At 40.1% G+C, this 15734-nt stretch overlaps 2 protein-coding genes across 2 annotated transcripts; one reads left to right on the top strand and one right to left on the bottom strand.

Moving 5' to 3' along the window:
• The first annotated feature begins 10 nt into the window (after positions 1-10).
• TRMT61B (tRNA methyltransferase 61B) lies at positions 11-8163 on the top strand. Its single transcript, XM_071739840.1, has 7 exons — positions 11-529; positions 633-735; positions 5122-5312; positions 6464-6555; positions 6953-7188; positions 7795-7875; positions 8055-8163. Exons 1-7 carry the CDS (start codon positions 56-58, stop codon positions 8096-8098), a joined length of 1221 nt encoding a protein of 406 aa, XP_071595941.1. The 5' UTR covers positions 11-55; the 3' UTR covers positions 8099-8163.
• A 157-nt stretch (positions 8164-8320) lies between these two features.
• Positions 8321-14429, bottom strand: SPDYA (speedy/RINGO cell cycle regulator family member A). Its single transcript, XM_071739841.1, has 6 exons — positions 14158-14429; positions 13112-13170; positions 12925-13010; positions 11351-11522; positions 9938-10229; positions 8321-8463 (listed from the first exon to the last, which is right to left on the bottom strand). The coding sequence occupies exons 1-6, from the start codon at positions 14384-14386 to the stop codon at positions 8375-8377; spliced, it is 927 nt and encodes a 308-aa protein (XP_071595942.1). The 5' UTR covers positions 14387-14429; the 3' UTR covers positions 8321-8374.
• Positions 14430-15734: the final 1305 nt, after the last annotated feature.

Below are 15734 nucleotides of genomic sequence, written 5' to 3'. Positions count from 1 at the left end.
CCATCACGGGGGCGCGCGGCGCAGGCGGCCCGGCGGAGCGGCGGTGCGGCCCCTGATGCCGGGTTGGGGCGGGCTGCGGCGGGCCCTCTCCTCCGCCCTCTCCTCCGGCAATGGGGCGGCCTCTGGCGGGAGGCCTCGGAGGCGGGTGTGGGAGACGTCGCTGTCGCCGCTGGAGCGGGTGAGGCGGCTGCTGCCGCCGGAAGAAGGGGCGGAACTGGAGCGCTGCGTGGCTGCCCCTCCAGCTCCCCCTGAGGCGGCGGGAGCGCGGCCCGGTCGTTTCCGCCCCGGGGAGCTGGCACTGGCGGAGATGCGGAGGAAGAACAACAGAACTCTGAAGCTGTTATGTCGTCTGGCAGAGGGGTCAGTGTTGGCCAGTCCTCGCGGCGTCCTGCCTCACCGGGACATCATCGGGCAGCTGCCCGGGCAGATGCTGTCCACGTCGGCCGGGGCAAGGCTGCTGCTGAGGCGGCCTTCGCTGGAGGAGTACGTCCTGCTGATGCCGCGGGGGCCCACCATCGCCTACCCCAAGGTACCAGCAACTCACTGAGCTGGGTGGTGAATGAGAGGTCACGGACCGTATCTCACCCTTAGTTTTCGACACTAGTAACGTGCCGTGTTTTTCTCACCCGTAGGATATCAGCGCTATGTTAACGATGATGGATGTCCACCCAGGAGACACAGTTTTGGAAACTGGCAGCGGGTCTGGCGCTATGAGCTTGTTTTTGTCAAGAGCAGGTGAGAACCCGTTTTTACAAAAAACAGAACACGTTATTTTTTTTTTTTTTTGACCACATACGTAATCCAATTCTTAGAAGTTTTGTTGTAGTTCACGTGTTTGTATATAGTTCGTAGACTTAAAGGAAAACTACATCTATGACAAAGAATGTTCAGGGACTGCAAAGTGTTTAGACTATTCTCAGGACTGTAGTATAAAGGGTTACCAAAGGTTCTGCAGAAAGCTGAGTTTCAGCCATTATTATTGTTGGCTTGGGCTTAACTGTACTAAACCTTTTCTCCAGTCTCTTGCCCTTCTCAATTTTGATGACCAACATGAATAATCACATCTCTAGAGATGCAAAACATTCTTATGTAGATGTACACTGTTATTTTTTTCATGTCACAGGTAGACTGGTTTGCTCTAGGTCTCAGTGCTCTAAAAGGTAGAGCCTGTGCAGTGAAATGAATGAGGGTGAAAGCTCACCCTTCATCTTTCATTTGTAAGCATCCTGTTAGTGGAATATATTTCAGAGTAATTTGACTTATGGGCTCCATATAGAGCAATTTCCTTAAGGAAAAAAACAAGAAAACCCACGCTTGTTATCTGTAACTACTTTTACACACACCTGAAAAATGAAAGGACCTTTTGAATTTATTTTTCAGTATTTAGAAAAATATATTTCTGCTGTATCTTCTCTACAACATTAAAAGACTTTTGATGGTAAAGACAGGAACTTCATCATGGATCATCTTTATCAGATACAGCAGAAAAGCACAAGTTGTGTACCCGGAAGACTTGTGTTCAAAGTCAGCATTTGTGGGCACCTCACCATCAGAGTAACTGAGTATCTGGAGGTGCCAGCAGTGGTCACTGAACCTGAGAAGCAGCCTGTATCCTGAGCTTCCATGAAACTCCAGCATTTCTTTTTTAGTGTTTCCCAATGTTTGTTAAAAAGCAGCATTATATACTACTCTGTCTTTGTAAAATCTTTGTAAAATTATTAGAGATGGGCTGTACTCTATCATTCAACAGTTCAAGGCAGAAAGCATTTCATCACTCCCAGTTAAAGGCAGCCAGGTATCCAGGGTGGGTGGTGCTTCCTCTGACAATGTGGTGAGGGAGACAAACTGAACAGGTCAGCTGCTCTTTTTGTTCAAGTCCATTAAATAGCCTTAGAACTCGAGGGCAGCAAATTAGTTTTCTGAAACTCCTCCATGTAGCAGTGTTGCACATCTGCTCTCATTTGGCGTGTGCTCTGTGAGGACAGTAGAATACTTTTTAGAAGCATGGGTTTTCAGTTTAGTTTTCATCAAGTATGTTACCAGTGCCATTAACCCAACCTTGTTCTGGGATGCCAGGTGATACTTCTGAGGATATTGTGAAGAACTAGGAATGGTTTCACTTAAGTGAATGCTACAAACTAAAGTACTGACATCCATCGGGAGCTTAAATTTGGTGAGGACATGGAAGCAACAGCAAAGGGAATCTGCAGGTTCCCTTAGTGAGAGAAACAGAGCATTGTGTTCTTAGTGCTTTGGTTTAGCTGCAGTAATCCCTGCCTGGCATACTAATTCAGTTGAAAATGTGTATTTTAATGATGATTAAAATTCTACCCCAAGGTCACTCAACTGCAGGTGGTCTTGTTATGTATTAGGCCCAGGTTCTGAGGTCAGGAATTGTCCTGCTCCCCACACCCCACAGTCTTTTTGCCTCTTACTGCTATTCCTTAGTTCCATCCAATCATCTCTCTTCAGTGAACTAGGGTTTTCTCTATTTCCTTGACAGGATTTTGGTGATAGTGTGGTATTATCCTCAAAGTAATCATTGCTGCCATGGGGGCTAGAAGCTCACAGAACAGAAGACAAAAGTCAGCACTTCTGTTTCCAGAGATGCATTTGGGGAGAGGGAAAGTAAGTCATTAGGTTTTCCCATCTTCCCATATGTGCAGATCCTAAATCTGAAGATTGAATACCTGACAATGGCTAAGGCAAGAGTTGGCTTCTGCTAAATACAGCAAATTATTTTCTGCCTTGAGTGTTCAGTCCACTGTGGGTATTTCATACCTCCACACGTGCACTGACAGATTATTCCTCCTTTTTCAATGTGAGGAGAAAAAAATTTAATGAACCAAATGCCAACAGTGTTCATTACATCTTAGCAAAATCTGGTGCTGACCCAGAAAATCATGGATTCAATGTGCTCTTTACTAATGGTGACTACTTTTGCCACCATGCAATACAGTGATAACCAAGCAAGAAAAATAGCTGCTACGCAGATAAATGCTGGACTTTAAATCTAGTGGACACATTACCAAGTTCCATGTAAGTATTTAATTTCCAAAATTCTCATAGGTGTAACAAATTTCATTAATCCCTTCTTTTAATGTTCTCTCATTTTATGTTTTATTTTCCATTCCTCTAATATTTCACAGAAACTACTGATCTGCAACACATCACAATTAGTACAGTGTTAAGATTGGGGTGTTTGCCATGACTTTAAGGGCTTTGAGAGCTAGAAAATATGATGTATGCAAACGTGATGTACTGAAGCTTCACAATAACGAAGGGTTTTGCTTAGCTGTTTAACTAGTTGTCCTTATTTTTACTGCAGTCAGTTTCAAAATGTAGGAAGTTTTTGGAATGAGCAGAGGAAGAAGTAAGACTGACCCCAACATGAACGCATTTATTCTTCTATTAGTTCCAAAGTGATGATCTTGAGTAGTAAAGAATTGATCTGTCATTCTACAGCTGCTTAAGATGGTCAGAGGTGACACTGCTGAAGCCCTCCCTTCTGATCTCTGTCTCATCCAGGGCGAGATAGATGAGGGAAGGACTGCCAAGAAATCCATCTCTTTTGTTCAGAGAATGGATTTGCAGTGGGATGGCATAGGTGAGGGCAGAAGCCTGGGGACTCCAACCGAAAATGGCTTTAGAAGTCACAGAACCTCACCTACTGAGTGGTGAGGAGGGGCCCTCAGGAACCTATCTCTGCCAGCATTGAGGTAGGGTTGTGTATATATTTGTATTTTTGTTCTTTATCCCTTCTGTTATTGCCTTTCATAGAATCATAGAATCATAGGGGTTGGAAGGGACCTCGAAAGATCATCTAGTCCAACCCCCCCTGCCAGAGCAGGGCCCCCTAGAGTACATCGCCTAGGAACGTGTCCAGGCGGGTTTTGAATGTCTCCAGTGAAGGAGACTCCACAACCCCCCTGGGCAGCCTGTTCCAGGGCTCCGTCAACCGTGACAACAGTAAAAAAATTTTTTCTGATATTCAACTTGAACCTCCTATGCTCCAATTTACACCCATTGCCCCTTGTCCTATCACTGGTCACCACTGAGAAAAGCCTAACTCCATCTCCCTGACACTCACCCCTTACATATTTGAAAACATTGATGAGGTCACCCCTCAGTCTCCTTTTCTCCAAACTAAAGAGACCCAGCTCCCTCAGCCTTTCCTCATAAGGGAGATGTTCCACTCCCTTAATCATCTTAGTAGCTCTGCGCTGGACTCTTTCAAGCACTTCCCTGTCCTTCTTGAACTGAGGGGCCCAGAACTGGACACAATACTCCAGGTGCGGCCTCACCAATGCAGAATAGAGGGGGAGGAGTAGTGTGGTAGTAAATCTGTTTATATTTTTTTTTAATTTCCAACTTCAAGTCTCTAGTCTGTATTCCCTTTTTATCTTCCCTTTGCGGGCTGGTAATAGAGAATAATTTTGTCCTTTGTTTTTTGGTGCAGCCAAACTGCTAAGCCATGACACAGGTAATAAAAAGAATTTATTACAGTTAGAGACAATAACTGGAAAATAACAGAAACCTGTGTAAATCACAGAGTAGACTTGAAAACTTGTCTAAGGGTCTGAGCTCAGTGAGCAAGGTTTCTCACCCTTTTCCCAAACCTTAGGGAGGAACAGGTGGAGGAAGAACTATGCATGGAAAACAGCAAACCTTTGTGAAAAAAATTAAACCCAGCAGCTTCAACCCTTGGTAACAACATCAGCAGTCACTGTCAGCTTTATAGCACCTGCAAGTAGTGACCAGTATGGCAGCTGTCTCAGCTTGTATGTTTGGTGGCAGCCACAAGACAAGCATAGATTTATAGATGCTCACGTTGTCTCTTGCTGCCAGAGTTGCTTCAGAACATCTTAAGAACTGTTGGTACTGCTGTCACTGTGCTTTACTCCAGCTGTAGATTGATGGGTTTCAGTCTGTGAAAGAATAATCTGCATATATTTGTTCTAAATGTAAAGAATAAAATAAACAGTAGCAGTTTCATATGTAATCATTTCCTAAAGGAAAGTTGAGATTTAAAGGTGTACTTCTCTTATTTGTTATGCTAATTTCTCCTAAATTCTTTGTTACTGTGGAGGGAAAAGTCTGGTATCCTTTGTTTGTTTTCAGTTGGGCCCAAAGGACGTGTTCTGAGTTATGAAATCAGAGATGATCATCATAGTTTAGCTAAGAAGAATTACAGGCACTGGCGTGCTGCATGGAAAATAGGACATATGGAAGAGTGGCCAGATAATGTGGATTTCATTCTTAAAGACGTTTCAACAGCTGCTGCAGATATGGAATCTTTAACACTTGATGCAGTAAGTCCAAGACCCCACATTTGACATTTATCTTTTCCAAATAATTTAAGAACTCCAGTGCTTATGCTCACATTTCCCATATGTAGTTTAAAAAAAAACAACACTCAGATCCTCATCAATGAAAGAAACGTTGCAATTTTTTTTTTGTCAGATTACAAGTATTTTCAAGGGTTCAGTTACAGGTTCTCAGGTGAAAGCGTGATATGGCTTAAGTACAGAAACACTACAGTTAATCCCTGCTATCTTGTAAGCAAATATAAACCTAGTTTCTTGCATTTTGGAGAAATGAGTATTTTTTTAATCTAAGAAATACGTTCCAAACATAAAATGTAAGAAAAATACATAATAAGCTCATTGAAAATATATCTAAATACTTCACTATCAGCAACATAGAACACACAATGTCATTGAGGCCTAAGTAGTGTAAGGAATTGCTTGCTCTCCTGTCCTGCTTTGTAAAGGGAGGCATGCTGAGGAAAACAGCTCTTCCATGTAGAGCAGACAAACTACTCTAGATTAATGCTTTAAACAAACAACAGTTGTGTTAATTGGTTTGATCTAAAAAAGAACATCTATAGCATAAAATACAATTTTTAAAAACTTACAACAATCTACAGGAAGCATCAGATACTGCATGTCCCATTGTTTTACAGTTTGAATAGTGTTCTAGCAGAGGATGGATAAAAAACAAGTTTTCTAAATCTTGAAACAAACAACAAGTTGGCCATTGAGACTGTAATATCTTTTCGTGATAAAGATACACTTGAACTTCTGGGGGATTTTTTACATTTGAAAACTACATATCCAAATGTACTAGTAAATGTAGTCTTCCAAAAGCATTAATGTTATGGAATTTTTTTGGGAGGCATTTTAGCATCAACACAGCACTGCCACATTGGTGAAATGCTCCTTGTTGTTTTAATTAAAAAATCATTTGGGAGTAGAAAGGACTGTGTTTTGTAAATGTGTGGACCTCAGCTTTCTCTAAGGTTTTGGAAGGCAGTAATAAAACTGGTTTGTGATTGCATACTGCTCTTGTAGGCATTTATTTTCCATAGATAAGCTGATTTTTCAAGCACTGCTACAGAAAAATCTAAGAGATGTATATTAATATTTACTGGGAAAAAAACATATGTATCTTTCCCTTGCAGGTAGTTCTGGATATGCTTAACCCTCAGTCTGCTCTACCTGTGGTATACCAAGGCCTGAAACAGGGTGGTGTGTGTGCAGTGTACTTAGCAAAGTAAGTGTTTAATTCTGGCCCATATGCATTTATTCAGGCATCACCTAACAAAATCAAACATCTTTTGAAATATACAACCAGCATTAATAAATCCATTTAAAAATCTTCCCCGCATTTAATATTTTTTAGGATGCTGCACTCAGTGTGAATTACACTTGGCTGAATCCTTTGGCCTTTACTTTGCAAATGTTCTTGTATGATAACTTAGTGACATCCTCAAAAAAAAAAAAAGTGGTTTTTCCAATTTACTTGGTCAGGTTGCCAGCTCCTTTCCCTTATAATTGAAGGACTTGGGTATCACCAAAGGTGAAGAATGTAACAAAGGCAGTAGAATTATGACTAACTGTATGATTTGAAATCTCTAAATACTGCTCTATCCTTTGCATTGCTTCAAAAGCATCACACAGGTTATTCACCTTTTAGACGGAATACGGACCTGCAAGCTCCCTTTTTCGTGTGAAAGGATCATGGAGGTAACGCACAGAAATTGGTTGGTAATCCCTGCTAAAATCAAGAATTTCAAACCAAACCAAATGTTGGAAACTGAAGAAAATATTGAAGAAGCAGCCCACGAGGAATATGAAGAAAGTTACAGTCAGGATGAAGTAGTTCTTACGGAAAGTGAATACAATGGTAAGAATATTATTCCTGATGAGATGTCCTATTTACTGCAATTTGATAATCCAAGGGTCTGATGAAAGCAAAGTTTGTAGGAAAAGAGGGTTTTTTCTTAGGTCAGCTGAGACTGTTGTGAAGAATAGGCAAGCTTCTGGACGGCCTAAAACTTGTCAGGTTTGAAAGGTGAGATACTGTTTTTTAAGTTTAAATATTAAACTAGTTTAAATAGAAAATAACTTGCAATCTGCAAACAAAGAATGACTGCCCTTCTACTACTGTGTTCAATTTTTTATTTTTTAATAAAATTCAGACCTCTGTACTAGTCCTGTAGCTGCTTTAAAGGACCCTGATGGGCTTCATTCCCCAGAAGAAGTATTACCAGGGTGCTCTTTTGTAATCCTGCTGTTCTGGCAAACCCCAAAAAGATGCCTTATGCTAGTACAAATTTCAAAAATCCATAGTATAGCAAAGAGGTCTGAATGTATTAATAGGTGACCAAAAAATGCCTTTATCAGAAGAAAAAAAAAAATGTCAGGGAAAAATAATCTATGCACACTGACAGATCTAGTCTGCATGCATGTTTTAAACTTGTCAGAAATAATAAAAATTTACTTCCCACAGAATCACTTTCTAACTGTGCTGAAGCCTGCAGCTCAGTGCCTTACGTTGCTAGACCATCTTATTGGCAGGAAGGTCATTCAGGTGAGACACTTGGAAAATTGTGGCTTTTATCTTAAATGCTTAGAGGTTTATGTTCAAAACTATTTTTTTTTTGGTGCTAGCATTTGAGGTGTTACTGTATCATGAAATATGAACTTATAATAATAAATTCATAATTGTATATTGAAATACTGACACAGTAATTTTTGTTTTTTAATTAGCATTCCTTACCAAGCTGAGAAAGTTTGGACCACTTCTTTCTTGAGGTTGCCAAGACCTTAGCGGCTTATGTGAGCATTGTATCAGAATAAAATAAAATGTTATAAAGTAGATGCTACGTTGCAAGTCGTGTAACTTAAGTAATGGCTGCTTTGATTTCCATTGCATATGACGTTAGAAACTCCACAGAATATTTAAAGGGAAAGGTTTTAACAGAATCAATAGGTGTGATGTTGGGATGCAACAAAAGTTGTTCCAAAAAGGATGCAACAAAAGTTGTTCCAAAAAGCACAATATTAGTTTCTGTCTCATCGGGTGTATTTCATTCTTCATTGTTTGTAAACCAGTCCATGGATTTGTCTTGGTTCAAGGTGCTACCTCGTCTCCTTTGGCTGGACAGGCTATGACAGTCTACCAGAAATAAGGAGGAAAAAAAATATTGGTAAGCATCTAATGGATCAAAGTCTGCCCTTTGAAATGCAAGTGAAGAAGGGCACCCTGACTTCACTGGCTACCAACTGGTAGCTATCAGTTTCTTTAAGAACAGTGTTCTTGAAGCACAACTGCAAGAGAAAGTGAAAATTAAATAAGTGCGGCTGTATCAAGGTAATAGTCAAGAAAGACAAATTGTTGACATGCATAGTTCTGGTTCACCTCCAGCACCCATGCTGAAAGTTGTCAGGTTACTTGTGAACTTTAGTATATATGAAACATTCTCCAATGGTCAAAAATAAACACAATTTTTTTCTGACCTCTATCACATATGAAAAGCAAGATGTCTCAAGTAAAAAGAGATTTAAAATTAAGTCTTTCAGATTCTCAAGTCTTCATATCAGCAAGTGTGATGTTTAACACCTTAAGTGACATGTTGTAGACATCTGCTTTGTTCTGTATGTCAAGGAAATTGGAAATGCCAGATTTTTCAAAATTGAGGGACCCTTGAAAATCACAGTTATACTGAAGCTGTCAAAAGCAGAATCCTACCGTAGCAGTAAAAATTTGGATATGAGTGAGAACACATGCAAATAAAAACAGAGCTGTAACTAACAAACCCTGTATTAAATGTGTGTACCAAGAGCTCCGTGGTAGCTAAGCACATGGAAGAAGCTCTGCAGAGCAGAGGCTTTATACTGCTCCCCCAGGAAGTTCACATCTCAATGTGTTTCCACTCACAGTAAATGAAACAAGTGTTTGCCCCATAGCTATTGCATGTAATGAAGGCTTCTGATACAAAGGCTCAAGGTGCTATTTTGAGTAGATTACCATGCCAAGATTCAGTTATATAGAACAATTTTCACAATAAACTCTTGTATTGTTTTCTATTTGAACCCCAAGGAAATTTTGTATAAACTCTGTGAACAGCTGAGAACTTGAAGGAAAATATGAATTGTGGTTTAACATATGCCCAAACTGATGACAACTGCTAAAAGCCCTTGCTAAAAGCAGTGCTCCCAAGAAGTGCCCTTTAACCCATGTAACACACACACACTTAAAACACAACAGTATTTTTACTGTTTCTTATAGCCAATCCTGGATGTTTAAGCCAGGATTCTTGGTTTAATTTATAATGCAAAAATGGTAATAAATTCTTACATAGACTGGGATGCAACTCAAAATCTACCATAATAGATAAAGGTAATTAGAGCAGACTTGCAACATAAAGCAGTTAGTACTTCTAGAAAGTCATGAAACAATGTGAAAATGAAACTATTGCCATAAACACGTCTGCCAGGGTAACTGTATTTGTAATAAGGATCTATGCTCACACAGAGAGATTGTGTCTGGTCACACCAGGGACACAGTAGTCCCTACAGTAGTCTGAAGGGCAAATAATGGCCTCATTTAGCTAAGCTAAATGCAAATTATTTGCAGTATTACACTATACCTTGGACATGATAGAAAGGAGAGTCAATGAGCATTTCTTCAGTTGGAAAGGTGTCCTTCAAATTCTGGGCTGACTGTAATTCCATCTCCAGACTGCTAGTAGATGAGGAGGAAGATGATGATAGTCCTAGTTGTACATATCTTCCCTTCTTACCACAAAGCAGGCAGGCTGTAGGAGTAGCACGAGGTCCTTGGGGCAGCTGTACTTCATGATTGTAGTTTCTCACAGCTCCACTATGGTGAATTGAACGTTCTCGCTGCCATACATAATGTGTTGGAGCAATAGCCATCACCTATCAAAACAGCTGTTAATCAGAAACCATAAAAATAACAGGAACCTAGAGCTGAAAAAAGGTTTATCTAATTAATGTATGGCAGATGATTAATACCACGTAGCTGCAGTGGGTATCAGTTTATCTCCTATCTCATTAGAAAGTTTGCTACCTTAGGCACGAGTTATGAATCAGATGTGGTGGAAACACAATTTACAGCCTCATATATTCATGTGAATCATCACAAATGCCAGATTGTGCTGTGGATACTGAACTGAAAATGGTGTCTTTTAGTAACGACAAAGTGGACGGATCTTCTGGTTCACACGATCACTGAACTGATGACCAAGGGAAGCTGGGAGGGGGTGCTGAGAAAAGCATTCAGCACTTCCCTTTTGTCCTTTTACTTTTCCTGTAAACACACAGTCTTGTCCCTGGATAAGATTCTAGAATAAGTGAAATTCTTTTTTGCTGGCTGTAGTGAACATTATTTTCTTAGAAAAGAAGACAGTGCTTTTCCAGACAGATGCATTCCACCTGAAAAGTGAGGAATGATTTTTTTTCCTTCCTAATATATTTGAAAAATGTAGGTTGTAATACTGCTTTAGTAGTAGAGAATGTTAAAAGTGTGTCCTTCTGAGGTTTGTTTTAAAAGCAGTGAAAAACCTTTACCTTAAAGTCTATTGAAGTTAATATCTTTTAATTTTGAAGGGGTTAAAATTTTACCTGAGGTGCTACCATTTTTATTTGAGGATTTTACTTAAATGTTTGCTTAAATATTGTAGAACAAAAAGTTGTTTCTGAAGTGAATCAAGTAAGGCTGGACCAGATGAGGTCCCTTCCAACCTGACATTGTATGACTGTGAAACAAGCGATGGTAAATTTTAAATAAAACAATAAATATGCAGTTTGCAGTTGTAGAATACTATGCTTTCCATTAAAAGCCCAGTTTCAAAGAATATATTTTAAATGCAGAAAAAAAAAATAAGGCGGATAAATAGACTGTTACGTTTAAACTGTATCTCTTCTTTCCCATGGCTTGTCGAAATGCTTCTGGGAAGAAATTGCTTGTATAGAGCTACACTGTTAACTGGTAAAAATTGTTGTAGTTTCAGCATCTACAGTAGCAAAACCCTCCCTACCTCTTCACAGCAGCGTCTGCTTACAATAGCCCTGTAGTCAATTCTACTCCACAGTTGATCTCTTAAAGTTAAGAAATCAGGGAAGCGCTTTCTCCAGGTTTTCCCCAAAGCCCATGGGAAAATGTCATACTTTGATTCTTCATCGTCTTCTTCAACTGTATTTGCCAGATACCTTGAAATACACATGCTTGTGTCTGTAAATGTTCAATCTTAAATCACTGTATTAGTATGATTTCTAACATTAAAACACATAAATAGTTCTCCTTCCCTGTATGGTGAGAAAAACAGTAACAAAAACCAGCCTTCCCTCTGGAGTACAGTATTTTCTTAATTGGTAAGGTCCATATATATCCCTTGGTTAAATACAAACTTAATTTGAGCTGTTATAAATATTCCTTTATTCTAGTGTCTCCTAAATGAGAGGATGTGCAAGAACTAACACATCCGGACAGCTTTCTCTAGACTGGCAAGATATCCTTGCACTAAAATTAAGAGTTTCTGACTGATTTCTAAATAAAGCTTAAAACTATCTCCTGAAATCTAAGCTTTACATTTTCTATTTCATGGACTATAACTATGCTATGAAAATAATGTCACTCACATTATATCAGCGGCAGACAACTAAATATAAGTCTATGTTCATGTATTTATGAAAAACTTAAATTATTTTCTTTGTATCCATATTTCTCTTCACTATGTGCTGCTTTTGGTTCTAGGCTGTCTTCTCAGACAACAAGAAAATATTTATTTCCTCTGGATCCACCTGGTACTAAATTCCTGTAAATAATACCTGAAAAAAATGCTTACTTTTAACTCTTCTCCCCAGTTTTCTCACTTTCTACCCAATTGCCTGAATATTCCCTCTAGTCCCTGGCTCACCAGACCCTTCATCCCTTTCTAATCCTCTTGCTCTTCTGGCCTGGCTTTTCTCCCTTTAGTGTGTATTCAGATGGCTTCCTCCTCCATGCACTATGGACACGACCCAGAGGACCATTCACAAGAGAAGAAGCAGCCATCTTTCCCCCACACTAGTGTGTAAATCAAAGCACTAATACCTGAGCACCCTAACACTGTGAAAGAAAATCCTGAATCCTGCTTTAAGTATAGCCAAACATCAATAGATTGCATAGGCTTGGTAAAGGCAGATTACTGACTGCACCTCTGTTTAAAAGTGTAGAAATTTTAGAACTGCTCAAAAGCTATCAGAAATTCTCAAGTAACAGCTGACTTAAATCATGGTTACAGAGACTTTCATACAAAGTTACCCCCAAGGTGTGATTCATGATGAAGTATTTTGGTTCAAATGACTTAAAGGCTGGCAAAGGTCTAAAATAGTGTTTTATGACAGGAAGTGTGAATGTTGCCATGTACTGTCCTGCATTTCTTGTTAGGCATAAAAAATCTAACAGATTTAGACTGGTAGGCAGAATGCCATGCTATATATCATTGCTGTAATGTAAACATCCCCTCACTGCAGCTCAAGCTTGAGCCAGAATGCTGAGTTTCTACTTCTTACATATAGTATGTAGGTTATGTTTCTATACTAGTAAACCAGATAATTTAAAAGTACTTACAGAGCAACAAAGAAATTGGATCTGGTATACTCATTTATTGTGAAGTTAGCCCTCTTGAAATAAACGAAAGTCATTGCCAAGAGATACTGTTTTAAAATGTAAAATGAAGTATCATTATTTCAGTATGTAACTTCCTAAAATGCTTCACACATTTATCTTGCAGCAAAGTACTTTGAAATATACTTGCCTTGTCTGCAATTTTACAACAAGAGTCCATCCAAAGAAAGTCTTGTATTAGATCATCATCTGCAACAAAAGAAAGCTGTAGCATTTCAAACACCAAAATTGTTTTTTGTTAGAAAGTATTTTTAAAAATATAGCACGTGGTCCTTTTATGAAAACAAATAAACAGAAGAAGCTAAACCCACCAGTAGAGAACAGAAACTGATAGGAGAAAGAGATGAGGTGTGAAAAAAATTAAGCACCAAAAGAAGACAAACTACCAGAAAGGCGAGGTGGAAAATCTAGTAACTGCATTTCATTCCTTCTCAGTGAATGTGAAAGGAAGGTGAAACATTGCAAGTATTTTTTTTTTATTTATGTGACTTCTTCCTGCAGTAAGTTCATCTACAGTTATTACTATAGAATGTTGAGATCTCTGTGTCTTGATTACCTGACAGCCTTTATAAGTCAATACTTGCTTTATTTGTGGTCAGTGTATCACAGTCTGTGAGCATGCGATATATAATGTTTACCACAGACTCTGATTCCCTCTGTATGCAAGATTCATATAGCAACCAAATGTAATCTTCCACTATTACTTAATATTTTCACTAAATTAAATATAAAACTCGATACGAAAAAGACAGCAGTGCAAAAGAGATGCTACAACTCAGATTTTCTTCCCATTCCATTTCTCCCCTTGAATGTTTCTTCCCACAATAAGAAACTTATTTATAAGACTGGCAGTCCAGCCTTTTTTTAAACCTTATGTAATAGAAGATGTAAATAGTTTTAGATGTATTTGTTAAAATAAAAGAGAAAATAGAAAGGAAAGGGAAGTGATCATAAAAGTAAGTATCATACCACCTTTGTTTCATTTGTAATTTAAAAAGATACTTTTCATCAGTTTGGTAGCCCTTCAGGGATCTTTAACTTAAGCATTAAATAAATACACAACTAAAATATAACAACTGTAAAATAATGCCCCAAATTATTGAGTTGAGAAAATGTACATGCTTAGTGGTTTTCTACTGTCTCGTCAAACACTGGTAACTGTCATTATTAACCTACCAAATAATTTAAAGAAAGATGTCATTTCCTGACGCTGAATAACTAGACATGGTCCTTTTGGACATTTATACTTAGGAGTAGGAACCTTTTTTTCACTAACTTCTTCATTGCCTTTAAAAGTAGACCGCTTTGCTCTGTTAAGGTTTTTTTTCTGATGTGATCCAGACGCACTTGATTTTAAATGAAGAGAGACAGTGGGAGATGTCTGACACACCAGATTGTGTCTCATTTTGGTAAGTAAGGATTCCTGTTAAAAAAAAAAAGAAAAAAAAATTTAACTACAAAATACTCAAAAACTTTGAGAAGTTTCTCAAAAAGTGGAGGTCATTATTTTAATAGGTTCCTTTGTTCGATTGAAGTATTTCAGTAGAGCTTGTCTGTCAGGTGATACAAAAATTTTATCAGTACTACCAAGCCTTGTGCACTAAGCTAACTATGTAGATTTCTTTAATTTAGTTCTGGTTTGATTCCACTGCCTTTTTCGTGGAAGTGGCCTTCGATCTTTCTTTTGCCATTCGAAATTCTGAAAAAAGGAAAAAAAAATCTTTTCCATAAAAAGTTGCTTATCAAGTTTGATAAAGAAGTTGGCATATCCTTATAGCCCTACGCAGTTAATTCTACCAGAGCATCTCCAATCCTCCCCTCCAATCTGTGATTGTGCATGCTTAGAAGAACATCAATAGGATTAATGCAACACAGCCACAATTCATTTATATTAAAATAATTAAATTTCTTTAGCTCTTAGCTTTTATATATTTTCTTATAAATTCCTCGAGTAGGACGTAGGATCCCGCGGCGATCCGGAGCAGCCCCCCAGACACCCCGCTCCCCTCACACCGCTCCCCGCTCCCCTCACACCGCTCCCCGCTCCCCTCACACCGCTCCCCGCTCCCCTCACACCGCTCCCCGCTCCCCTCACAGCGCCGCGCCCCTCACAGCCAATCCCAGCGAGGCCCACGAGTCGCCTCAGCCAATCGGGTTGTGGGATCCGCCCACCCCTCCCCGCCTTCTGCCGCCTGAGGGCGCGGGGCTGAGCCCGGCAGCCAATCAGAGGAGGGCCCCAGAGGGCGGGCTCATGGCGCTCTCATCTCTCAGCAGTCAGCGGGGACGATGGCGCCGCGCTGCCTTCCCGCCTCTATAAGTCGCGGAGATCTTGCCGTAGCTCCGTGCCATGACGCGACCCTGGCCGGGTGTTTGTTCAATGCCCACAAGAGGAGTGGGCCGCGTCGTCTGGGGGCCCGGCTTTGCCTTGCAAAGCGAGGAGAGCCCCGGTCCCGGTGTGGCCGATGGCTCCGGGCGTGGCGGCATCGGGCTATGTCTCTGTCCTGGCATCCTGAGGGAGTCCTCGGTGTGGATGGGTGCAGAGCCGGTGCAGTGTGAGGTGCCTGTGGCCCAGCATCCCACCTTGGCCACGCTGCCTTCGAGTCCCTGGTGCTGCCTCTGCCACCCGCTGTTCTCCAGCTGGGCTCGACTTGGATCTCTCAGCTGCCCAACAGCATTAAAAAAGCTTCCTTAAGCACATCTACCCAGGATGGTAAACATCACATCAGATACAGACTGTAAGGCAGCAGACATGT

The sequence above is a fragment of the Heliangelus exortis genome, chromosome 3, assembly GCF_036169615.1.
Source record: "Heliangelus exortis chromosome 3, bHelExo1.hap1, whole genome shotgun sequence".
In the NCBI taxonomy this organism is placed as follows: domain Eukaryota; kingdom Metazoa; phylum Chordata; class Aves; order Apodiformes; family Trochilidae; genus Heliangelus; species Heliangelus exortis.
Note: the sequence above shows the minus strand (reverse complement) of the source record. Positions and strands in the feature narration are given on the sequence as shown.